Here is a 25,690-nt window from a genome sequence, read left to right as displayed (position 1 = left end):
GTTAACAGAATTACACACACACACACACACACACACACACACACACACACACACACACACACACACACACACACACATATATATATATATATATATATATATATATATATATATATATATATATATATATATATATATATATGTATATATATATATACATACACACACATACACACACAGATGTTTAAATCAATCAGGACACTATATATGTTATTGACATTTCAGTCATGTGTGGTGACTCAGTACCTTATAGTGCAGAATACAAAGTGAAAAATAGAGTGGTCGGAGAAGATTCGGCCGAAAAGATCCAGTAGGTGCAAGATAATAAACAGGTTAACATTGCAGTGCAAAGAAAGGTTCCCAGTGAACCAGGATCAGCTTCAACAAAATATCAATGAAGATAACGGCTGACTCTTTATTAGTTCCTTTGTTTTTCGCTTGTTTTATTAATTTAACCACGTTCCATAATGGCACGGCCCAGCGTAAATTAGCTGATATCAGTATGTGTGACATACACTGTATATATATATATATATATATATATATATATATATATATATATATATATATATATATATATATATATATATGTGTGTGTGTGTGTGTGTGTGTGTGTGTGTGTATAGTGTGTGTGTGCGCGCAGAAAAAAATTGTGTTTGTATCCCTGTGCCTCTTATTTGCGGATCAATCACCTCTGACCTTGCCTTATATAGTTATAATTCGTAAATGAATGACTCATTGTCTCGTCTTGAGTATGCGAACCCCAAATACTGGACAGAACTGACCTGTGGATTAAGAGAAAGAGGAAAGGAATGGCTAATGACGATACCAGAAGGTACTCGATAATCCCTCTGGGTTTCTATGTTTACCCTCAGCCTTTTGATCGGGGGGACGTTCGTTGGGGATTACCGTGGCCGATCGGGTGAGTTCCGCTTTAAATGGGTTCCCTTTTTCCAGACGATCGGAGTGAATTTTGTTTGTTATCGTTTTAGGTTAAGCCAGATTTGTGCTGACACCGGCTCTAGCTCCAGAGCAGACCGTAAAAACAAGATTTTATTAAGTGTCTGTAGGCCTTACTAAATAGAAAAACCGCACCCACTTTTTAAGCCGTTAACTTCACCCCCATCCCCGGTCCCTTTTGTAGTCTTGATGTCCAGCATCTCTAAATATTACCTCTTAGTGCAACTGCGGTGTTTTATCCCAGTTCTACCTTTTCTGGATATTTTTATCTTGCTGTCTAACTACTCCAACTCCTTTACATCCAGGATTAACCCTGCTTTGCATGTAGACCTTGCTTTACTCCGTCTTAAGCACTGGATAGCCTAAAGTGCCCCCAGGTCTTGACTTGATAGCCTAAATTTACATAGATATTTAATTTTTATCACTTAAACAAGAGTGACTTTTTTGTATTCACAAATATTAAGCCACAAATATCGCTTAATATCCGGTTCATTATGCCTTGCGAATAATTTACATACATACCACAGCAGTCCATAAATGCAATTTTTTTGAAGTGGTAAAAGGAAGGTAATTAAAGCAAGTTCAGTTAGATCCACAAATTATTTTTCTTCTAGTGGAAATATATTTATTGTATAAATGGACTTGAAGTACCAAAACATGTATTTCTTGTAAAAGTTTACGGTTTGCGTTTGAGATCATTAGTGAAATGCATTAAATTCTAGAGCTCAAGATTAGATTATGGGTATTTGACACGATTATGAGAGAGATATATTCGTGTTCTGTCTCTGCAGTAGTTATAATTGATGGCAATGCGAGCGCATGTTAATAAACGCTTAGTTTTCCCTGAAAGACTAAGATCGTTTTCTTTGAAGCAGGTTGAACGACTGTGCTGTGCTGCCCTCTCGCGGAAACAACGCCAACTGGGTCAGGTGAGGAGAAGTTTAGTGAAGTCAGTGTGTGGTGGACCTGTGCAGTGAGATGACCGGAGAAGTTTTAACGCTGGACGGCATGTGTTTTTAAATGCTTTTAACGTTTTGTTATTTTTAGTTCAAAAGAGATCTCAATGGAGCGTCACATAGTTTTAGGTAAGTACTGAAATCATTTAACGTAGAAATGGTTTTCTTTTAGTATCTTTGAAAATTAAATCAGGTAAGTTTACCTGTACAGGTAAACCAGACGCCGCTGAGGTGAATCAGCCAGGTGGTTTCGAGATGGGCGGGAGGAAACGGTAGTACGAACGATATGCCTAGAGGAACGAATGAGTATAATCTGTCTTATTTACCAAGTGTGTTTAACAGATTTTTGCTTTTGGAAAGGTGAATCATGTAGCTAGGCTTACCTAGCATAACTTAGTGGTTTCGGAATTTTGTGTGAGCAAGAATGAAAACTGTATTACGATAACTTGAAGGCATAGGCTTAACTTGATTGGTCTTGAAGACGTTTCAAGCCCTGAAACATTGCTTCGAGTATTTCAAGATATTTCGACATCTGTTATAGGCCACGCGTGCATGAGTCAGTTATGTCGATTAGACTAATGCCTTTGTGAAGCTATAGACGTGGGAGAGAATTGTAAAATGAAAGCGAAATTAAAATTAATTTTCTGGGGTAGACCAAGATAAGCCTCTCCTAATGTTCAGTGGAAGGCATGCGTGTATATTTACCTGGGTATGGGGGCTGTGAAGCGTACGGGGCAGTTTGAATAATTTTATGCCTCCACCAAACTCCTTTCCCCATACCTCTTCGCTACTTCTTCGCCCCCAGGTCAAATGAGGTCACTGTTGTACATGTTTAGTAAAAGAGTTCATACTTTGTAAAGATGTTTTATATGAACTGATGAAATATTTATCAGTTTTAGGCCTATCCATGATGGTTTAATATGCAGATTAGTTTTACCTGTTTAACAAGTAAAGCGGGTGTTATGGTATCAACAAATTATTCCTTAATTCCTTGTTCGTTTCGCTGGCGTACATGATGCATGCACGGTACAAATGTTTCGGTTATTTTCATATATCGTTATGCATTTACCTTTGAAAAATATGTGGAAGCCGACGTTTGGTTATTCAGGCCTGTTCTGTTAGTTTGTCGGCCTTAGCTTGCGGTTTTTATTGACTAAATTCCTCTTCTGTTTCCAATTTCCGTAATTCCAGTTGAGTAGGGTGAGTCTTTGTTTTTGTTGATAACATAGGCCCAAGAGAAGCTTACGGTCTTCAAATGCCCCCTCCCCCTCCCAACCCATTCACATCCACATTGTATTTTTTCCCCATTAATTAGAAACATTCATGCTCTTACATGTGTAGGTAACCATGTGGTATGTGGGTCAGGAGGAATCTTTAATCGTTTAATTGTTCATACTTTCAATGATACTGATCAAAGGGCAGATTTTAAATTTAATTTTTGTTGTATTAAGAGAAAGAAAAGCACAGTTAAAATCGGCAAGGGCCGGGTAATGTGGATTTACGTGCTAATATTTTGTGCAGAAGTATTGTAAATACCCCAGTGAGTGATGTAGTATCTCAAAAAGCGGTGTCGCGAGGACTTAAGCCGTCTTTTTATTTCCTGCTGTTTGATAGTTACAGTTGTCTAATTTCGCGATTTAGAAATGTATACATGCATTTTTAATGTATCCATATTTAGATGCTTTATGAAAACTACAGTTATTAGATGGCAATGCCCTGTAAGCATATTGGCTCGTTTTTATGGTTAGTTTATATTCTGTAATGTAAAAGTAACTTACGTTACGGTGCAAACAGTTAACATATCAGTTTACTGGACAGTGAATATTTGTTAGTTGGGTCGGCCTAGAAAATGTGGGAAGTCGGCACAGCCGTGGATAGCGCAGTGAAAATCCGCGCACTATTATTTGTTTTCTCAGCGAGTAATGTATATGAATCTGTTGTGGCCACTCCTTTAAAACTAACTGCAGTATGTTATACATGGTCGTCATGAAGCGTTTATGTATCATGCATCTAAGGAATTTTTTAGTTATATTTATTGCCCTAAAATGTAAGTTTTTTGTTTCACTGATCGCTGATAAGAGATGATTGAGGTTGATTATTAATAGTTCGTCGAAATAAATAACTTGGATTGAAGGATATTCTTTTGTAGTAATGAAATAAAATCAGGGAATACAATCCAACTCATTGACAGGCGTCTTAACTGCAGTCGAACTGCAATTGTTTTGCCCACAGTGGAACTGCAGGTACTCACTATCGTCTTCGGTTTCCCTTAGGTATATCCATTGGGAGGCACGCGGGCGGCGAACTAGCCAGTAAGGGATGCTCACAAGAATAATTAGGAGGGAAATAGGGATTCTCTCTCTCACTGCTTTTTGATCTGTCACCATGCATGCATAAGGCCCACATTTGTATTTTTGTCTTATTTGATAGACTCAGATTGACTTTCTACAGATCTTTACGCGGGTTGTGTAGCAATGCAACATTTTGGTTACCAGTTATTTGGACTCTGCGTTCGTTGTCATATTTCGTACTTATGTAGATCTGCTTCTCCCCCCTCCGTTATGCCCTGCTGTTGCTAGTGAACTAGTTAGTTCTAGTTACGAGGCCGTGTGAGAATTTTCTTCATATGGCACCTGCAACGCGATTTTTCATTTTGTTTTAAGAAGTATTAGAAGACTGGGGTGGATGTAAATCAGCTGTAAACTTTATTTTAAGCTTTTCACTTATCAGATAACTTGCAATTTTTGCAATAAACCAATGGCACGTACAGATAAAGAAGTCGTCTGACAATACTAAAGGATATGTATACCAGATTCCATTAAATTCTAGTGATAACTTTTATATTGGTCAAACGCGGAAAACATTGAAAAAGAGAATAAACGGCATAAAAGATGTGTAAGAGATGCACCGGTGAACAGTGGAATTTTTGTACATGTTAGTGAAAACAATCACACATTCAACTGGGCAGGAGCAAAAAATATAGTTTATTCTAGTGATGTAGTCTAGTTTACTTTTATAAAAGAAAATTCCAGATAGAACATGAACAGTCATGGCGTATATAAACTTCATCCATTAATCTCAACAGAAATATGCGGGGAGTTTAATTTTAAGGAAGATGCTGGAAAGACTGGGATAAGGGAAACGTGTCGGGTGCGAGCGCTTGTTTCCCAACCGTTTGTATGTTCCTATACTGTCCTGCTATATTTTTATAGCATGTATATTATGAATTTCTACCACTTTGTATCAGTTCTCCAAAGAAGTCTTAGTTACCAATAAAGCCGACACCGGTCCAGATCTACAACCGTGTTTCATCTTTGTGGTGCTTGATATATATATATATATATATATATATATATATATATATATATATATATATATATATATATATATATATGTATATATATATATATATATATATATATATATATATATATATACATACATATATATATACATACATATATATTTATATATATATATATATATATATGTGTGTGTGTGTTAAAGTCAACATATTAAAGTAACACAATGCGTAATCAGTCATTACGCGTAATGACTGAAATTTCAGTCATCACGCGTAATGCACTTAGGGACATTTGATCCCCCCAGGAGCTAGTACTAAACACGGCGAAATACATTTGACCCCCAGGGACTAGTACTAAACCCGGCGAAACAGTGTAGGTGACTCACTGTTTCGCCGTGTTTAGTACTAGCTCCTGGGGGGATCAAATGTCCCCTAAGTGCATTACGCGTGATGACTGAAATTTCAGTCATTACGCGTAATGACTGATTACGCATGTTGACTGTAACATATATATATATATATATATATATATATATATATATATATATATATATATATATATAAAAATAACCAACACACAATCACGTGTGGAACAGAAATAAATTTCTGACTCACGTCGGGATCGAACCCAGGTCTTTCAGGTGGAAGGCAAGGGCGCTATCCACTAGGCCATACAAGTCTAAAAGAAGTTAGAACCTGAGAGCAACTGCACCCAAGGAATTACCTGGGCAAGCTAACTGCTTGCACACCACCGAGTTTTCCCCAACTTCCCGACTCAGCAATGACCCAATAGACAGCATTTCATTCGAATTATCCCTCCTGAGTGAATAAGATAGAAATAATCAACACACAATCACGTGTGGAACAGAAATAAATTTCTGACTCACGTCGGGATCGAACCCAGGTCGAAGGCAAGGGCGTTATCCACTAGGCCATACACACACACACACACACACACACACACACACACATATATATATATATATATATATATATATATATATATATATATATATAGTGAGAGAGAGAGAGAGAGCTATCCTTTAGTGTATTTACCCAATTTAATGATTCTGTGTAGATTGCCATATAAATGGATGGGCATCCACATATGCCCGGACCTGGCATATGGGAGTGCTAAGAATATCCTTGATTGAAAATATTAAGGATAAATTGAAAATAGGAAATTAGAGCCATCCAACCGTAATGCTTTTGTTTTCCACAAATCTCCGCTCACCCCCAGCCTACACTCTATAGTTTCCATCCAAGTAGCGTAGGTCTGGAGATTATACCAACTCCTCTGGTGCCCAAGCCATCTCCATCACCCTCTCATTATGATCTCATCCAAATATGGAAATTCCTTTATTTCTGTTACGGTATTACTTCTAAGAATGTATCCACCGTGCAGATTAACATGTTATAAACAAACAAAGGAACTTGTCGCACAACACCGCAAACATGTTGAATAAAAGTCAACGATTTATTGCTAGTCCTAACCAATGCTTCATATGTTTTTCCAGCATTTACCAACAATTTGTTCACTTAAAGGTATGTATAAGTTGCCAATACGTCTTTATGACATGCTTTACTGTAGTGTAGACACACCCCATTTCTATCCTGCCTTGTGAATCATAATATTTTTCTTAAAGCTTTATTCTCAAATTGGCACAGTCAAACGAAGTTCGTACTAGTCTTAAGTATATTCCTACTTAGCCTATGTATGCAATAGCAGTCTACTGTAAATGATTAAAATACAACTCAAGAGAACCTGTAGTGGATATCGTTGTTTCTTAAGTTTGGAGCATTCAACATCTTGTTTATCCGTTCTCCATCTAATCTTGTTTCATCCCAGTGTACGTACTCTGACAACATTATTTCTGTTTCTTAATTTTATTTTGGGTCCCATCTCACTAGGTATATGACACATTCACTTTAACAAGCTTTTGAGGTCTCGTCTGTCAAGATTTTATTGTTACTTCATTCTAAACATTTTCTTCCATTTTCGACCTTTATTGCATTTCGTTATGAAACCTATAGGGGCAAACAGCAAAGGTGAAACTGCATTCCCGTATAGCACCCCACAGTTTACTGCTAATTCACTTGACAAGACCTCATCAACATTAACTTGACTTCTACTTTGTCCAAAAATGATTTCAATTAGGCCTTCCTATTTATCATGTAATCATGTAAATCATTGTGACGCAAGACCTACCACGTAAATAACATCCCACAAAGTTCAGCAAAGCTATATATATATATATATATATATATATATATATATATATATATATATATATATATATATATATATACATACACACACACACACACACTTCTCTAAAGGCTTCAAAAGTCATTTATCTTCTATCTTTGGTAATCAGAGTACTTCCAGAATCGTTAGCAGTTTTTTTTCCTTACGTTTGAGAATTTAACTTGTTTGTTTATTGCAACATATTGATTGATGTATTCAATTTGAAGTTGTATGCGAAATATACTCATATAGTCCAAAAACACAATATATATATATATATATGATATGCAAATGTCATCCGACACACTGGTTTTGGTCATAACCATAATTAATTTGGATTGCATTTCTCCATCCGTCTCGGATGACACTGGTGTGTCGTACTGAAAGGGAATAAGGTGCTGGTTAAAAAGACTGCAGTTTTTTTTTTTCTCAAGAGGAAGAGGAGTGTGTGTGTGTGTGTGTGTAAAGCGAGTAACTGTAGAATGACCTGTTTTTCACAAATTTTTCTCCCAGGGCACCATATTGCTTTCGTAAGCAGTAATTATTTTATTCTGTCTTGTATACAATTTTAAGGTATTCTGTCACTTTGAGCATAACGTTAGGCTACATCCAGTTTGGGTCGCCATTTGTCAGTAGATCCTCTTGCGTCTGAAGTAAACGGTTGCTTCAAATTACAGTCAGTTTCGGAAACTCACACCCGACTGCATTTCTTAAAAATATCAATTGTGGCTAGATGGTTTAACTATAAGAATAATTACTTTCCACTTTTACGGGCCTCTTCCTTTTTATAGTACAAAGGGCGCATATAGTGGGTCGTTCGTGAATGTAAAAGGTGCTTCTTAATATAACTTGAGCAGTTGTTTCCGCTGTGAGGGATAAAAAGATACTAATCGTCTATAGAAAGTCTGTATTTCTTAGACTTCATGAATATAAAAATTGGGGCACACTTTGTGAGATAAATCTGCCTTCTTGGTGTATTTCATTTAACAGTTGTTGACCAGCAGCAAACGTAGTGAGATCGCTTTGACGCTTTAATTATATCATGCCAAGTTTAGTCACTGATCAGTTCGTAGAAAACCCAATGGGAGTAACCATGGATGTTCTTAGTGCCCTCTGGCGCTGATGCTGAGGCAACCTGTCTTGAATGCCTGTCTGGTTTGTGCTCACCCTCTGGTCAAATTTGATCCCATATTTCTCATTTTACTGCTGGAGCGCAGGCGGTGTTCTTTACTTTGAGGCACCTGTCCCTACTGAAAGTTTATTTTACAAGTATTTCTTAAAATTGCGTGTTTTATTACGACTGCCTAATCTTTCAGAGCCGTGGTCGTAGAACCTACGGTAGCTCCTTAAAGTTTTGGCCGAGTCGTCAGTTTGGCCTAGGATTTTTGCAGTTTTATCACTTGGCTTTGTATCATCTTCGGTCAGTTCGCCTTTTGAAGATGCTTCAGCGTTGCTCCAGAGGTTTTGTTTTGCCCTGTTGAAGTTGTAAATGATGATCATGTATTCCGAATGAATTTTTATGTTTACGGGACCTGGGCGTTTCTCATATGTTAGGTAAGAGGAGCCTTGGTTTGCTTGGAAGCATCATGATTGAAAACTTTGGCCAAAGTTTTCAATGGAACATATCCATTAGTAGTCCTCGGCCGCTGGCTTGAACAAATAACCCTGAAGCAGGTTATGCTTGCGGTTTAAACTGAATTAGTTGTAGCGTAGTTCACATTTCTTAGAATAAAATATGATGAAGAATAAGGGCGTTCTATTTAAAACATGGAGGTATCCAGGAAATTAATCTTTCTCTCTCTCTGTTAAATATATATATATATATATATATATATATATATATATATATATATATATATATATATATATATATATGTGTGTGTGTGTGTGTGTGTGTGTGTGTGTGTGTGTATGTGTGTGTTTACTGATGTGCTCCAGCACAATATTGTTTATAAGAAGGCCGGTAATGTATCCCTCTGTGTGATTCTAACTGGTCAGGCTGGTTCGAGATTGATGGTGTACTTTTTTTTTTTTGTTAAGATCCTACAACCTTTATAATCACCCTTGAGCTAGTAGTCTTGCCCTGGGATATTAGCGTATGACGGCATGTTATGTGATCGTTAAGTCAGTGGCTGTTGTCGCTACAATTTTTCGAAGATGTAGACCATCACCTTGTGTGAACTTTGAAAGCAGTCTCTCTCTCTCTCTCTCTCTCTCTCTCTCTCTCTCTCATAATTCTTGCTTTGGTTACGGTGCTAATAACCACCGACATCTTACCCGAACAGAGGCTAAGCATATAATCAAGATGATGATTCAGGAGTATAGTGGAACTGGAAAGATTCCACTCTTGAAGACCATGACTCAGTTGATGGTATTCCTGCAAAATTCAGTAACGAGGCTTTTCTTTTTATCGCAGTGAAAGAATAGTAACTTCTTTAGAGATCATTTTAGGAGCGGCGAACGGTAACTCTTCCTTGGATTCGTTTTTCTTCTCTATAGTGGCGCCAATGTTTAATTGGGGTAAAACGCTGTTGTCTCTTTGGATATGTTGTTTTCGCATGCGGTGTTTCAAGGAAATAATCGTGAATGCAAAAGAAAACGACTTTGGGTACTTTACCTATTCAACTCGGAAAGTTTCGCTGTCGTTCATATTTTCGGTAAAAATGTTTTATGCATTGCTTTTGTTGTGTTTGTCAAGTTGAGAAGCACTGCTTCATCGCGCCTGGCGAGGGAGGTGGGGTTTGGGGGCGGCGCCGTTGGTGGCCACAGTCACAATGGGTGCCGTTTGGGGCTGGTTGACTTTGGGAGCGGGGGGCCCGGGGACGGTCTTTTCATGGGCGGCAGTTGCTGTCTTGCTTCTCCATTGGCTCTTCGGTGCAGTGATCTTGAACCGTGTCTGGCTGATAATAGAATAAGGGCCAATGATCTTGAATTATAAAGAAAGAGTGAGAGTGTATTGGGAACAATGCTGTTTTAAATAGACGGTTGTTATTGTCAGTAAATTGGGTCTTAATTTGTTTTATTCTGTTTTGACAGTTCCAGTCGATATGATTGTACTTGTTGAGTGTACAATAGCAATTCATTGATAAGGTTATCTTTTGTTAATTGTGTGACAAATCCGTGGGAATGTACAACACATCCTCTTTGTCCTTGGCATGCGAAACTTTTCCTGTTTGGTAGACTGCGAACGAACAATACGATGTTTGTTGTATAAACGAACATGACAACAGTGTTTTGATTGCTGCATGTTTACGCATACCTTTGCTAACTACTTCCTCGTCACTCTAGATAATGTTTTATCTGCAGGTTGGCGTGGTGAGAATTGGTATCTTGCCCTTTTTCACCAGTGATTAAGCCCCTTCATCAGAATTATTGCATACTTTTTATGTTGCAATATCGATTTTTTTGTGATATTTCTTTAAACTATCAACAACACTTGATCCGCATGGATATGGCGTAATTTGTAGAGAGAAATGGCAACACATTTGGGGTCTCCCCCACTCCCTCCTCATTTTCAGATTCGGATAAAAGAGCAGGTTTGAGAGTCGGGGTATTGCCCGAAGCCTGAAAAGATGTAGTGGAATCCCCATTACTAGAATTCGCAGTAGCACAAGGGGGTCTAATATATAACAAATGGGTCACATGAAAGCCGAAAAGCAGAGTTTGGCATTGAGATTACCAGAGATAATAGAGCTCAAGGCATAGCGGACTATTTTGTTGGTTGAACCATTATATTTTAGTTGTAGACTTTGATATAGATTCCAGGATGTGGTGAGTAACAAACTTTGAACAGAGCAACAAGACACTGCCAAATACGTCCCGCCTTTTTTATAAGAGTTTTGTGTTGTTGACAGTTCTTCTAGATTTTGTCTGACCTGTTTGTAGCTGAAGCTTTTACAGAAGCAGTGTAATTTAGTGATATCATTCTCTCTCTCTCTCTCTCTCTCTCTCTCTCTCTCTCATTCGGAAACACATTTACAAAGTGGCTTTCCACCATCAGGTACACAAGTAAGAGAATTAAGCCGCTTACTGACCGTAAGACTGCTAGGATAGCATTTCATTTTCTCATATTGTTCCTGTATAGAACAACGTCTGTAATGTAACTTCGTACCACGAATGTATAAGTAATGCTTAAAGTTTTATTATACAGTCCTCATGTCCAGTGTGTTATCGTTTCCTCGTGGACTGAAAGAGTGAAAAGTGTACTAAAATGTAAATTTTCTTCTTTTAAAGCGACACGGAGACATCAGTTGTTACAGTTTCAGCCAGTCTAATACTCTGCCATTGTTTTTGCTAAATCCGCTTTTGGAATCGCTTTGGAAACGCCGGGTGTGTACAGAGTTTATATATGTTTGGCGAGCTCTTATATTGTTACTTTTGTGTAGTGCCCATTCAAGCAGTTGTTATCTTTTTGTACTGGAGCTCATTTGTTGTCACATACCTCGGAATGCCTTCATAAGCCAAAAGGCAGAAGTGGCACAGAATATTAGTTCTTTGCATCCTCTGAGCTCGTTTGTGATGCCGCTTCTCCTTGCCATTGTTTAGATAACATTTTGGGAAACGTGCTTCAAGAGACCTTTCCTCCTTGCCTGTGAAGTCTTCAACTAGTGTTGTTATCGATATTTCAGTACTGCTCCCTTATGAGCTGTTTTGTCTCGTGTATTCATCTAGAAATATTTTGAAATAGAAAGGAAATTTTAACATTCCCCGTTTTTAATTTTATTAATTCAAATAACAGTACCTGCCTTTGAAAATGCCGGATCTTTCCTAGATGGTGACCCCAAGAGCTTTCCCGGGTCGTTATCTGGGAAGATAATTTTCTTGGGGGTCGTTATCTTTATGATATATACAGTCTTTTGTTTATGTTTTTACGGTAACCCCCAACGGGCTTGTACTAAACACGCAGCAAAGGTGGATACATACCGGGTTAAAACCCCTGGGGGTCACTATCTAGGAAAGATCCGAAATGTCTTCCCGAAAATAAAATTATTCTTGGGATTTCATGATTTCATCCGGACCCATATCTTGGTATCTGGACGTGGTGAGTGTTTGATGATGTATGACTTCCTGGTAAGTATTAGATAGCACAAGTAGTCACGATATCCGTTAGGCGTTGGTGGGGTCAGAAATGGGCGGCTCCGATGTAATTGAGAATGTATGGGGAGATGGAATCTTAGCCCCCCCAAACCACCCCTCCCCTCTCACCTGTACGGCTTCTTTTCCAGACATTAACCTCCCAGTTACTCGAGACGAGTCGGCGCTCCACATTTTGCTGACTGAAGGTTGTTACGAAACTTTGATGTCCCTCAGTTTCTATGGGCTTATGCACTGCTCAGTTGCCATTATAGGTCAGCTTGGTACCACAGTATGTCTTGTTTCTGATTCCACCTTTGGTAGCAGTATATGGTTTTGCGTGTGTGCCCGTGTTGCCTTTATGGAGTGTAGAAATTGAATTATAACAAAGTTGGTAAGTCTTAATACAAGACATAATTTTGTGTATGTAGAATGATTGAACTATTTAGACTGGATTGCATGAGTTCTAGGTTGAAGCAGTGGAAAAAATCATCCTCGGAAAGATCATTCTTTTCCTGGGAAGTGGGAGAAAAGGGCAAAACTGCCAAAAAAATAAAGGACCGTACGTCTTGACTTGTTACAAGGATATAACAGAGAAGGAAGACGACTGTAGATGACGAGTGAAGGCAGTTTCCCTTCACTCGTTGTCTACAGTTGGTTAATTGCTTTTTAATTTTCTTAAAAAAATAAATAAATTAATAATAATAATAATAATATCCTTTATTTCAGCTCAGGGCCATACACATAGAATATACAAATAAATGAAACATTCAGAGAATGTTATAATCAAACAGACAAAAACAAACAGTCAGAATAAAAACAATTTCAATTTCAATCAAAAGACGTCCAAAGGTACTGGAAATGGAAAGGAGTTCGTAGTTTTCAGTCCAATGAGTAGAGAATGAATGGAAGTGCCGAATGAGAAGACGGTCGTTAGTAGAGGGCATCCAGTAACTTCCCCCTGATGTTTGGCAGAATGAAGCCCTGCAGGGAGCAGATAAAAGTTCAGAAGGGGAGTTCTTCCAGGGGGGGAGCTTAATGTTAAAGGTAGGGGAAACGTGTGCGCTTACGAAACCCATTGGGTGCTTCTGCTCTTATTCACAGACGCCATCCGCTAGCTGGTCATGCTAGTGGCCCTTCTACTACTTCTAGTCTCGTTTATTGCTTCTCTGTTTCCGCATGAAGCCCTACCACTTTTCCTTTCGTCATATTCGCCCCGTTTTTAAGTTTTGCTGCTTATCTGCTCTTCATTTGCTCTCTCTCTTACATTTCCCAATACTTTTCTCACGTGCCATATTGTTTTTTTATTATTATTTTTTTTTGCTTGGTTCTTTTCTGAGTGTTTTTCTTGAATTATGATTACGACGGGGTATTTTCGGTTATTTATTGTTTGTGCTCATCCTCTATTTACTGTCTGATATTGCTGCTATTCTTCGCTTAATACATACCTCCATAACCCACCCATGTGGCATGTATTCCATGCATACAGCCACTGGGTATTAAGAGACTATGATTATGGCCCCGGTTTACTTTTTCTACTTGAAAGGAACAGATTACGTGATCAGTCATGAATGGGTAGCCTAATAGGTTTACACCGTGTAAATCTTTCAGCTTTATGCTTAAAGTGTTTCAAAACATTTTTCCTTTTTCCCCTGAATCATTTTTTGTTCTACCAGCTTGAATTTGAAAGGGCCAAATATACCGAAATGAAAAATCACGGGAGTGGAATCTGCCGTCGCTTTAGTCCATAATAACTATTTCTGTAGCAGTAATGCAGTGGTGCTCAGTCAGTGAAGCACGAAATTCCGACGTTTTATTCCCTTAACCCGTGATTTCCCGTTCGTCCTACCCCAAGTTTTTGCAGGCGGTATTAACGTTCTTCCAGACCGAGAAAAATGCCGCGTAATGCCATGTTCATTGGCCTGCTGTTGCCCAGGGGCGGGACCTGTTCATGATGTGACCCTTTGTCAGAGGACCCGTCGATCCTTCATCGCGATAAGTACTACGTTCCTGTCCTGGATCTCCTGAAGGCTTGAAAGGAAATTGAATTGACTTTTTCGCCTCAGTATCAGGCATTCCTTTCTACCCAACACACACACACACACACACACACACTCACTAACTATATATGAGAAATTTATATTAAGTTTTCAGTCAGTTTTGCAATGGTTTCTTTCAGTTACTATTTGTATTATATAGGTTACCATTTAATTTCATAGAACTCAGTGTTTATTTTACTCTGTAATATATCTGTACAGATGAAAGTTACCCAGTTATTGATGTAATAACTTGTTACATAGTATGCACTGACAGCTCTCTATGTCCTGAGACGCAGAAAATTAAATCTCTTTACCTGGTGCTGTGAAAGGAACCGACTGAACCCGGATTCTCCAGGTAAAATGATGCGATGGTTCCATGCTTTGACGCCTCATTAGCGAAACTAATGAACCTTGGCTGACCTCAGGTATACCCATACGAGGAGACTAATTCGGAGCACCTTGTGGTCATTATGTATGTTGAGATGCCACCAGTTCCGTTCCAGGACTAAATTGTACCTTTGGTTGTAAAGCATATGAACTTGGTTGGACGGTTTTACATTACTGTGGTTACTTTAGCATAAGCATAAGCAGACGCACATTGTTTTCAGGGTGTTGCTGTCGTATCCCTGTATTTTTCCATTACTTTGCGATGTTCAGATGCATGGATTTCTAGTAATGTGCACTGAGCAGTTACCATATCAACATTACATTTGTTGTAGCGAAGTTTTATATTTTCCCTTCCGACTGCTGGTATCAGCGCGGCGAAGAAGAGGAAATGGTACAGGAATGTCTTCCCATTGTTCGGAAGTTGCTTTGGAGGAGCGTCCCTTCTCGTGTGAAGCACTTGACAGGATGTGCAAATATGCTGCCCCAGACATCCACCATTTTATTTTTAAACAGAATGCATTTTCAACTTGCGTTATGCTAATTAAGGCCGTTTTAAAAAGTTAGAACTGAATGCAATTACGAAAGAATTTAGCTTTTGTTGTTATCGATTTCAGTTGGATTTCTTTTTTGTATAAAATCAGATCTGTTGTGCATCAACGGCTCCCTTTGGATTACAGGTTTCGTACGACAGCAACCTTTCTCCCTAATGACATTGTTTACAGGAAGTTGTAGGCCATTCTGTGTATAGTAAGGGCGCTAGTTGACGTCATCTGTGCTGGTTTCGCAAGGTTAATTAGCTCCCTTAGTACCAGTGGCAGCTACGTCCTATCTCGTGAGGTCATGGCTTTAGGCCTACATAGGAGAGGGAAGCATTGCGAGGTCTCATTCAATACAGGGGATTTTCCTTTGGCTTAGTGCGCAATAATCAAGTAGTTTTTTTGATATGGGTTCACTTCTTGCGACTGGAAAGTTCGACAGTACTTTGTTTTATGCTTTATAGAATTTTTTGCAGTCTCTCTCTCTCTCTCTCTGAACATAAAATTATTATGAAGACGTAGCTCAAACGAATGAGATTTGGCGACCATGATCCCTGTACTTCTAAACTTTAGTTTTTTCGTTTTTATTTGCAAATTTATTTTTTCACAAAGTTGCTTTTCCCGTTTTGGTCTTTCAAAGGTGATGGCTGATGCGCTCACGTCCTTCAGTATTTTGTGAGAGTGACGCCATTAAGTTCTAGAGGGCACAGACGTTTCACAACCTTGCAAGAGCCCCCGTCTAAGCGTGCCATCCCTTCGAATTCGTAGGAAGCAGTCAGGCAACAGTGTGACGTAAGACACTTTCCCGGAAGTTGTAATTCTGCTCTTCTTTAAGCTCTGGAATATCTGCCGGCGAGTCAGTTTAAACTGCTGAATCGTCATGTACCAATACATTTGTCATTTTGCTGACTGCGTCGCTTTTGTGTGTTTTTGTGTGTTTGTGTGTGTTAGTGTGTGTGTGTGTGTGTGTATTTGACGCACACCCACATAGACAGTGGTGTTAGGCTGACTGAAATTCGCTGCGTAAACAAGGAAGCCTAACGATTTTGCGGATTACAGCGTTCGTTTACGGTTGAAGGTGTGTCAACTCACCTTGTCAGCAGTCTTTAAGAAGTTTTTAGTTTATTTTAGCTGCATTCTTCTCTAGTATGCAAAATGTAATTTTTTGTTATTAAACGGGATATCAGAATGTTGAATGGCTTTCACCTTGCCAGCATTGTTAAGTAATTCATAACTATTTAAACAAATGTTGTTAGCATCATGTGATGCAAAAGTTGCTGGAGCTGGAAACATATCGTTTACATTAACGTTCATCATTCATTTGTGCTGGTGCAACGTTCCAATACTGGCTTTTTTTTTGTGAATTTTTAACGAATTTTTTCGTGCTAGTAGACATTTTCTGTTTACATTCTCTATTTAGGTTGCACTTCGGATATGACGCAACAGACTACGAACGCCTTTCCTCCTCATAAGTCGAAATGACGAGGTGGTGATTGCAGTGGGAAAGAGGAGGGGGAGGGGGCCCTTGATCCCATCGATTGCACCTTCATTGATTGCTCAAGTGACCTCAAGCGTATTTGCGTTGCTTACCATGATTGCTGCCGCAGTCTTTTCTGTTCTCTGTTTCGTCATTCTTCAGATTTTTCTCATTTCTGTTCACTGTTTTCCTTCCGTTTGCAGTTCATTTCTTGTATTGTCTCTTGCCTGAGTCTGGAAGTTTAGAGATGCCTTACGTTCCATCTTATTATGATGATTCCTCCTTTTATTTATTTCGGTCATTCTCTTGTGCGTTGCTTTTTTGCACCACTATTTACCTTTTATCACACTCTTGGTCTCTTTCGGACCGGCCCCCCCACTCCCCCTTCACCCGTCTAGTCTCTTGACTGTCCCTACTCTCCTCTTATTCTTGCTACTTCACTCCTGCTTTTCCCATTTCTCGTCTTTTATAATTCCTCTTTTATTTCTTTGCGCCTTTATGTGAAAATTATGTTCATCATTTTCCTGACACCCTCATTTTATGTCCTCTTTCTTCATCCGTTAATTTTTCCCTTTTCCCTTTGTTGTCCCTTCCCTTTTTAATTTCACATTTCCCCCACTTTTCCCTCGCTTTCCTCTCGAACTTCCTTCTTTTTTTCTCCATTTATTCCCTCCTCCTCCCTTCTTCCTCACTCATCCCTCTCTCATCCCTCTCTCGAAACTTAGAGGGGGAACATTTCAATGGCTGAACAGTAGAGACTTTTAAGCTAAGGAATATTTGCATGGTTTTGGTTGACGGATATGCACACCGGTAGTACACAGTGTGAGGGGGAGGAGGAAGAGTGGGGAGTTGGTTTTGGGGGGGGGCGGCCCCTGAGGTCACCTTTGACTAATGATGGTAAGCCCGCAACCACCAGACAGTTACCTATATTCTCTGGTCTCCGAGCTGGAAAACCAATACTTATTTGCGGTACTGTAGCTATAATATGATTCCTACTTTTGTTGTTTCTCGTTGCCTTATTTATAGGTCATGAGGTTTGAGATAAGCTTCAGTGATTTTGTCAACACCATCCCCTGGATATTTGCTTCAAATTACACTAGTTTGTCCATTTGATTCTGAAGTTTATTCAGGTCACAAGAGTTGTCAGATATATTAACGCTCACGAAATGATTTCGTGTGACCTGCATTGGGGTGACAATTACAGAAGTGTTGCTGTCGAGATGTTTGGTGATTTGGCGCAGAATCTTTTTACGAAATTCTTGTGATTGTTTTAGCTCGTAACTCAGCGAAATAAGGTTTAATGCTTTATAAACCCAGAGACATTAGAAGTAAGCTTTCACTGGTGTTCCGTAACTTCTGAATCAGTGTTGATTTTCTCCGGCAGAAATTTTTTTTAATCTTCCTTTTACTAATGGTATTGTCTTGAGATGATGTTAAGCAAAAGGCCTTTATTTTTATCTTTGATATTTTTTGTACGTGGTCTTAGCACAGACCTTTCATTTCTCCGATATTTAGTTCTGCCCATTTTAATTTTTCTTGCCGCATTTAAAATTTCCCCCGATATCTTTGTGTTTGTAGAGATATTTAGGATGTATATTCAGTTGGAAATTTCGTTGGACGTTTATAAGGACTTTGTATAACGCTACCCAGAATCTCTGAAGGTTTCTGATGCGTGGCTGTAAAGTCTTATCCCACAAATGGGAAAGGATTTTATTACCCTTTTAGCAGGCTTCTGGTCTTCATCAATAAAATGTCCAGTTATTTTTTTTAACATGTTTCTGAACATGATTTGCAAGATCTAGTATAAATTTTCCTTCCTGGTTGGGAGCTTTGGGGGTTTTTCCCGAGAGTGGATTGCTTACTTGAGGGTTAATTCGAATGACGCTGGTGTGGTGTTCTTGCTTTTGCGAAGAAAGTGCAACTTCTGCAAGGACAAGGCTTAGACACTGTGCCACTGACCACCCAGTCTGACGTCATCGGGATTATGTGCTTCGAAGCGTGTGCTTCATGCAAGTAATTGCCGGAAAGCTTCGCCTTTTCTGGTGAGAGGAGCAGCAGCTGTCTAGGTGGGGTTTCTTCGCAAAAAGCTCAGGGTTGACCCTAAGTATTTTTAGGAAGCAGAACGTTTTTTGTTGCTATGTATATACAGTAGAGTTGTCTGCTGAATGGGATTGTGATCGGCACTGTTGTCTTCGCATTGTTCCTCCTTATTTACTTTGCGGGAACACGACATTGTACCAAATCAGTTTTTAATTGGTAATTGTACTTGAATCGTAACATGTTGCTGTTTAAATCGGCTTATGGATTATTATTGCGTATTTAATTATCCTACTCTATGTAAGGATATTGGGTATGTAATTATCCTACTGTATATAAGGATATTGGGCGTGTCTTGAATTTACCTTGCGATCACAGTGTAAAGTACTGTGTGTAATTTGAGGTTGCGACAACAATTTTACTGTGTATTTAGAAACTGAGCTTACTCCTTATTGATATGTTTTTCTTGTTTTTGTTAATGCATTAGTTGATTTTTACTAATAAACGACGTAATGTTGCAGCGCAGACAAGTAGGGCTAGATAAAGGACCGTTACTGGTGACTGTTGTTGGGTATCTGCACAAATCGGTGGGTAGGTTGATAGATAAGTCAGCACGTATATAAATCTCAGTATATGCGAGTCAACTGTATAGTCGAAAAAATCAATTCCATGTGGATATTTAATAAAAAATACCTTCTGTTTTTGTTCTTTACGTTTTTATGAACAGGAGGATGGAAATTGGTAACTACATAAAATCACGAGAAAGGGAGAGAAGAAATGGAGTCTCCTAATCCGAAGGAAAAATCTAAAAAAATGTTTTAAAATGGGGACAGAGGAGCTGTGCACCTCATGCGGGGCGCTGTAGACATTACTTAAGGTTCTTTGCAGCGTGCCTTCGGCTCCTAGCTGCAGCCCCTTTCGTTTCCTTTACTGTACCTCCTTTCATATTCTCTTCCATCTTAAGTTCCACCTTCTCCTAACAATTGATTCATAGTGCAACGGCGAGGTTTTCCTCTTGTTACACCTTTCAGACCTTTTACTGTCAATTCCCGTTTCAGTGCTGAATGACTTTACAGGTCCCAGTGATTGACCTTTGGCCTAAATTCTGATTATTCAGTTCAACTAATGAACTAAATAGGTTGTATTTTTTAAATGATGTCCATATATGAAATAAAACAGGATGTCGTGAAATGAAGTTATTAAAGCACTGAGGTATCAGTATACTGTAAGTTAAGGGATGGACGATATGCTACAAAGTGTATTAGTGAAGAAACGTAATTAAGTACGATCAGTACAGCGATTAATGTGCCAAGGAGATAAGCAGCCTCCCCACGTGTGAAAACACAACCCCAAATATGGGAGAAATCATTTGTCTTGCCATACCAACACGGAATTCGCCTCATGATAAGAAAGTTGTTGGCGTTTTGTTTTATTCGTGGTCTGTGTTTTGCCGTGGTCTGGATGATGTCATTGTTACGTGTGGATCAGACCTCGTAAAAGTATTTATCTCACTTAGCCTTGAGCAATGCTGGCTTGTTGTGTTATTCAGGTGGTTTGTGTGCACAGCTGCAGTGGTGGCAGATTGTAACATTTACGATACCGTTTTTTATTGATTTTAAACACTATAGTTTGTCTTATGATTTACAGTGACTGTTTTCTGTGTTCGGGCAAAATTTTCTTTCAAGTATTGTTAAGAGTATTCAAGACATGTTTGCAAACATTTACGAAAGACTGTCTTCTTCCCGTGCTAGAGAGAAGGCACCCTGACATTCATGGTTATAACAAAAAATCTAGGAAAAAAGGAAGCAGAGGATCCAGGCAGCTGAGGACCGCTTTTTAATCGAATGTTTCTCCCTCGGCGATGCTTCTATCTGCCGGAAATGCTGCTCAAATGTTCCCTTGTCGCATTCTTTGTCGTTTGGGTCTGTCGTTATTTTAGAGGTAATACAGGAAGGAGCCACGTCATTGCATGGCCTTGAACCCCTCACACCTCCCCCCCGTCCCCTCCGTAGCATCTTTATCCCTCCTCATTACACCTTCATACCGCCCAATCGTTCCTCAATCCCAACCAAAGATGTAACAATGAGACAACGCTCAAGATGGGTCGATTGTTTCTTTTCCGGTCCCGTCCATTTTCGAAGCTTAATATTACCCGTCTGTCTGGCCGGGGCTTCCTCCAACCATATCCCAAATTTTTTCTTTGATTATCCTGTCGTTGTTCATTTTAACATCGTGCATTAAGGCTCATTCGATTGCTTTGCCTTTTATGATGACCTTTCAGTAATTGTCTCGAGTTTCTAAGAGTGAAAGTCTCTCTCGCTCTCTGTTTGAAGCCATTTAGATAAATTAATCCATTATAAAGCCTATAGCTCCCTGTAAACCAGTCTTGTATTTGTAATAATTATGTTTTATGTTCTTATTGTGTTGAAATACTACAATATCGAAGTGGTGTGTTTATTTGTTTGAAAATTCTGGCTATTAATAAAACCCAACATTATTCTTCTAACCTAAGAGCAGATGTCCCAAGTTCACAGCTGTATGCCCAGGGTCGTCATTGTTCTATGTCCACAGCTGATAGTTTTTTCTTTACCTATTTTTGCTGTGGCAACGTCGTATCATTCACTATAATTCATACTTAAAAAAAGCAATAAATAGTATGTATTGCCTTCTAGGCATTCCTTCCGAATAGTTTTCAGACTATTGCCTTACTACCTCAAGCTTTGCAACCCTCCCTCACTTTACCTTATCCCCTTCCCCCAATCCCTTGCAACCAGTGCTGCAACCCCATCGGGCCCGGTCACTTCTCTCTCTACCAGTGCCAACTTGCTCTTTTGTACTGGACGCTCAAAACCGGTCACACCCGAGGCTGAGTCACTCCACAACAGACGAGGAGTTTTCTCGGTACGTAACGACTGTCGCTGGCTGGCTTGGGTGAGGAGGATTCTGCAGTACGGCATTTGTGAATGCATGTTCCTTCAACGGGTAGCCGGTGCTAATGGATGTTTGGCTGTCAGTGTTTCACAGGCAGTACTGGTATTACCTTCTTGAGCTTACCAGCGTTCTTAGCAGTTGCTGATAGGGTTGTCGCTACTCTGGGCCCTGTCTTCTTCCACTGCAATGTTTTGCTTTTGTAATAGGCAGCCAGTTGCCAGTTTCACCATACTCCCATGTCTGTAATTGGCTATGAGGTTACAATCCGTGATGTTTGTTTTCGCTTTCAATATAGACGGCCAATTTTGCAGTCTTCAGTACTGATTGGTTCAACTAAATGCCTGAAAGAATGGTTACTGTATCAATCTGTGGTGAAATGTTCGTTGTTCCATTTGATGTTTTTAATGCATAAAACATCAGTTTAGTTGTCATTTTTTCATGATGATTATTAATCGATTTGCTCTTCGCTAAGATTTATTGAATTCAGGTAATGGGAATAACTTGTGTCTATTCCATTGAATGTTTTTTTTTTTGCTCGGGGTGAAGCGAGGGAGATGATAGACTGATCTTGAAGCGGGCGATTGTAGAGGAGCGGTGGAAGCTTGTCGGTGGTGGTGGGTGGTCTCAGGAGGGGGTGGATTGGTGTGGGGTTATCCCGGTGAGAAGGTGGGTTCGCCGGAGGGGTTTGTCTCAGGTTGTAACCGCTAAAGCCAGCGTGCCCTTAACCCCACGATTGATAGCCTCAGGGTAAAATACTCTGCCCTCGGGGTTTAGGTTATTCCCGGACGCTATTCTATTCTGCCCCTTTGGTAAGATCCTAGTTTTATAAGTTTAGGTCTGTAGGTCGAATGGTGTTTTCCTGGAGGGTCCGTTGCAGGACGTTCTTGGCCCAACTTTTAAATCGTTCCAGAGTCTGTGCCGCTGTTTGTGGCTTGAAAGGATGTCATTTAGATATAACTGCTTCAGCACGCGTAGGCCATGAGTGGTTCTTCCAGAAATCTGGCACTGAATGACCAAAATAGGTCCCAGTGGTTGGTCTTGTCCATGAATTTCATAATCCATCCATCCATCCATGAAATCGATTACTTGTATAAGTTCTTGAGAATGTATAAGGGTATTGCGATGACTATTTTGCCAAATTCTGTGCTTCAAGGACCAATTTGGATAATTTGGGTTGCCTTGTGTTTTAGTAGTCTGTGAATTAGCGTTAGATATTACTAAACGTCTCATGATGCTGCAGGTGTTTATAATCGACATGGAATCTACACGTTGAACCTAGTGTTTTCCTTCAATTCCAGAATGGCATTTCCGGTTCGCTACCCGAGACTCGTTTTTGAAGCAACGTGCTTGTTTCCCTATCTCCTTTCTTCCCGTCGCTGTCTCGATTTTCAAAATCGTGTATCCTTGGACTTAAAATTCATTTTACGTATTTAACGTGTGTTTGAGAAAAGAATAAAACAAATCTATGCAAATTTAGTCTCGGTGAAAAGAGTAGTGTTCCATGTAAAATCTCGGGTTTTTCGTGTCGTCGTCGATGTAGTCAAAACCTTACGTAATATATTCTGAAGGCGTGCTTTTTGTGGAAGATTTGTAGTCAATGAATACGCCTATCGAATACTGGCTGTGACTGTTGACCGGTTCTCTTCAGTTCTGATAACTCCCATCATTCGGTGACCCAGAAAATGGCGGACATTCCTAGAAACCCTGTGGAAAATATTTCAGGAACTGGTTTCCTTAAGGAAATGGCTCTGGAATTTTACAGAGTCTCTTTTTATTGTTGGTATTTCAGTGGTTTTGCTTTCAGACTTAATGCGTAGGTTCTAATCAACAAAAAGCTACTTGGACCTCTTATTTGAGATACAAGAACATTGATATAGCATTCATAGTTCTTTGAATTTTAGGAAGTAAAACACTGGTATAAGTCACGCTGGAATCATTCGTCGGGATAATTTCTCTTTCGTTGATATAGCAGTTGCACGTAGTGTTCGAAGCATAACTGTGGATGTCATTTACTGAGGTTAGTTTTGGCTTGCGAAAACACCAAACACCCTTGCTTGAATGTTGATGAAGAGATCTTTGGGGTTAACCTGTACTGGAGCCTTTTGTTTTTGTATCCCGCTGACGTACCAAAAACGGGGTCGGGAGGATTTTATTACCTGTTGGTCGCTGGCAGGGAGTAAAAGGTACCTTACCTCTAGGTCTTTGATACTCCGAGCCTCATTTCTTGTGTACCTTTCCCACCCCCACGTAACCCTTTGCGGCTGTGACCTCAAGTCTACGACATCCTTCTTGCCGGAGAAGTGCGGCAGCTACTGCACTTCTTAGCTGTTGGATTTCGACTGTTGCTGCCACTGGGTATTATTCTTGTATGATAAATGTTAGGCTGTTTCTTCGCGGCTTCCAAGAGCTGCAGTGACGGAACTTGAGATTTCTGCGTTTACGTTTGTATCCAGTCCAAACAAATATATTAGTTTACATCATTCAGTCATTTGAAGTTTGCGCTTTTTTGCGAATACATACAATAGTTCGAGCAAACTTCAAATATTACACTGAGACGTAGTAGCTCTCTCTCTCTCTCTCTCTCTCTCTCTCTCTCTCTCTCTCTCTCTCTCTCTCTCTCTCTCTCGTCCAGCAGCAATACTCTTGACAAGTAGTTGTTCTTCATGCCTATTCCGTAGCTCCACAGAAATACGCGCTAACTTGAAATGCTCAGCAGCCATCGATACAAACAGCATCCCAGGGCCAGGTGTTCAGAAAAGAACTTGAAGCTGTTTATTGCTGTTGAAAGGTTATAACAGTGACGACTGTTATTTTTTGTTCGTTTCATAGTGAATTGGAGGGAATCGGAAAATTTACGTTCGTCTGAGGATGATGATGTTGCCTTGACCGTTACATTTTTAAAATCTTAACACTGGGGCCTTATTTACTTTGTAAATTTAAGTGTTTCAGCAGTCCTGCCTACACCGGTACATGGTGAATAGATCCTCACCTCAAGCTCAAAATCGGTCTTGCTTACAGCGTGATGGTTCAGTATCGTTCTTATCTTGATCCTTGTCGGAAGTTATCTATTATGGTGAAATAGATAACTTCTTCCTATGTCAGGGATTGAACGTTTCGTAAAGCAATACTCTCGGTCTATATTAAGGCGCTAGGAATGTCATGTTACCAAAGGCCTGTCAGCATAGCTTATTCCGGTGACTACCTTTAAGCAAATGGGATTAGAATGGAACTCGGTGTCGCGTAACAATTTCAGGAAAAATGAATGGAAGCGTTATGTGAGGAAGAAATGTGTGTAAGAATAAGTGCATGGACATTTATAATTGAACAAATAAAATTCTGCTACTGGAATGTTAATGCTGTAGTTAAATCAAGGCATTTGAAAATTCATTCTTATGACTGCAAGAACATAGAAATTACCAGTTGTATATTGTAAGATGTGCTGAACTAAACCCATTTCCAATGTAAGGCGCTTTTGCTGACATTGCTTAGACGGTCGTGGACAGTATGTGTATTGGCGAAATCTATACGGTAACACTTGACCCCCCGTCTCTAAGTCTTACTTAGAAGCCTTACCAAAGTTCACCGCGTCTGTAAAATATTTAATCCGGTTTGCTAATGCTCAGACTGTTTGACCAGTTTGTATGAGATCGTCTTTTGTTTTAGTTTTTGGTTTTTAAAACTGCAGTCTATCCAAGAAATTGATCTGAGACTTGCATTTGTACTTAATATTTTTAGCGACTGA

At 39.4% G+C, this 25,690-nt stretch overlaps 1 protein-coding gene across 1 annotated transcript in view; it reads left to right on the top strand.

Annotated features, from left to right (window-relative positions):
* Positions 1–1,894: 1,894 nt before the first annotated feature.
* Positions 1,895–25,690, top strand: part of crb (crumbs) — a 213,684-nt gene continuing 189,888 nt past the window's right edge. Inside the window, exon 1 of the mRNA XM_067103901.1 lies at positions 1,895–2,045. Coding sequence (XP_066960002.1) covers positions 2,024–2,045 — 22 coding nt within the window. The 5' untranslated portion in view covers positions 1,895–2,023. The remainder of the gene's footprint in view (positions 2,046–25,690) is intronic.

Source organism: Macrobrachium rosenbergii, chromosome 5 (genome assembly GCF_040412425.1).
Source record: "Macrobrachium rosenbergii isolate ZJJX-2024 chromosome 5, ASM4041242v1, whole genome shotgun sequence".
NCBI classification, from domain to species: Eukaryota; Metazoa; Arthropoda; class Malacostraca; order Decapoda; family Palaemonidae; genus Macrobrachium; species Macrobrachium rosenbergii.
Note: the sequence above shows the minus strand (reverse complement) of the source record. Positions and strands in the feature narration are given on the sequence as shown.